The sequence below is a fragment of the Myotis brandtii genome, unplaced genomic scaffold (genome assembly GCF_000412655.1).
Source record: "Myotis brandtii unplaced genomic scaffold, ASM41265v1 scaffold744, whole genome shotgun sequence".
Classification (NCBI taxonomy): Eukaryota; Metazoa; Chordata; class Mammalia; order Chiroptera; family Vespertilionidae; genus Myotis; species Myotis brandtii.
In genome coordinates, this window is record NW_005370965.1 from 402,805 (window position 1) to 403,452 (window position 648).

Consider the following 648-nt stretch of genomic DNA (forward strand, 5'->3'; position numbering starts at 1 on the left):
GAGGGGACCAGAGCTGCCAAGCCTGAACTCCGGGGACAGCGGTGCACCTCAGGCCTCGGTGGCCCCGACAAACCTGGGCAGTGTGCACGCAGGACCACTCCAGGCCATGACCTAGAGACCCCGACTCAGTGCCGGGCCCTGGCTGAGCACCCAGCTGGTTTCCCCTCTCTGAGCAGCACCTCCGCATCTCTGTGCCCGGGGGCACGGGAGGCCAGGCCGGGCGGAGGGAGGGCACAGGCGGGGACGAGCATTGTACTCACAGCACACAGAGCGCGTAGGCCCGGGAGATGGACTCGCTGGCGCGCACGAGGAAGCTGCCGTCCTTGCCGGTCCTGGAGAGCAGCTCCTCCGCCTTGGAGCGGGTGATGTTGCCATGGTTCCAGCAGGGGACCATGGCGGGCGTGGGCCTCCTCGGCCAGGCCGGGCGGGGCCGGCAGCCTCCCCCACGACCAACACACCACCAAGGGGAGCGGAGGCCCCTGTGCTGCCACCCCCTCTTGTCCCCTCTCTGTTGCCCCGGCTGCTGCCACCAGCTCACTGACCGACGACTTCCTGTTTCAGGCGCTTTGCGAGGGAAAGGAAACGAGCTGCAGAGAACTTCCTCATTGCAGAGACCAAGCAGGAGCCCGGTCCTCCACCTTCCCACCC

At 67.9% G+C, this 648-nt stretch overlaps 1 protein-coding gene across 1 annotated transcript in view; it reads right to left on the reverse strand.

The window, feature by feature from the left end:
* The window catches only part of INPP5D (inositol polyphosphate-5-phosphatase D), a 101,138-nt gene extending 100,608 nt beyond the window's left edge, over positions 1-530 (reverse strand). Inside the window, exon 1 of the mRNA XM_005882944.2 lies at positions 261-530. Coding sequence (XP_005883006.1) covers positions 261-394 — 134 coding nt within the window. The 5' untranslated portion in view covers positions 395-530. The remainder of the gene's footprint in view (positions 1-260) is intronic.
* Positions 531-648: the final 118 nt, after the last annotated feature.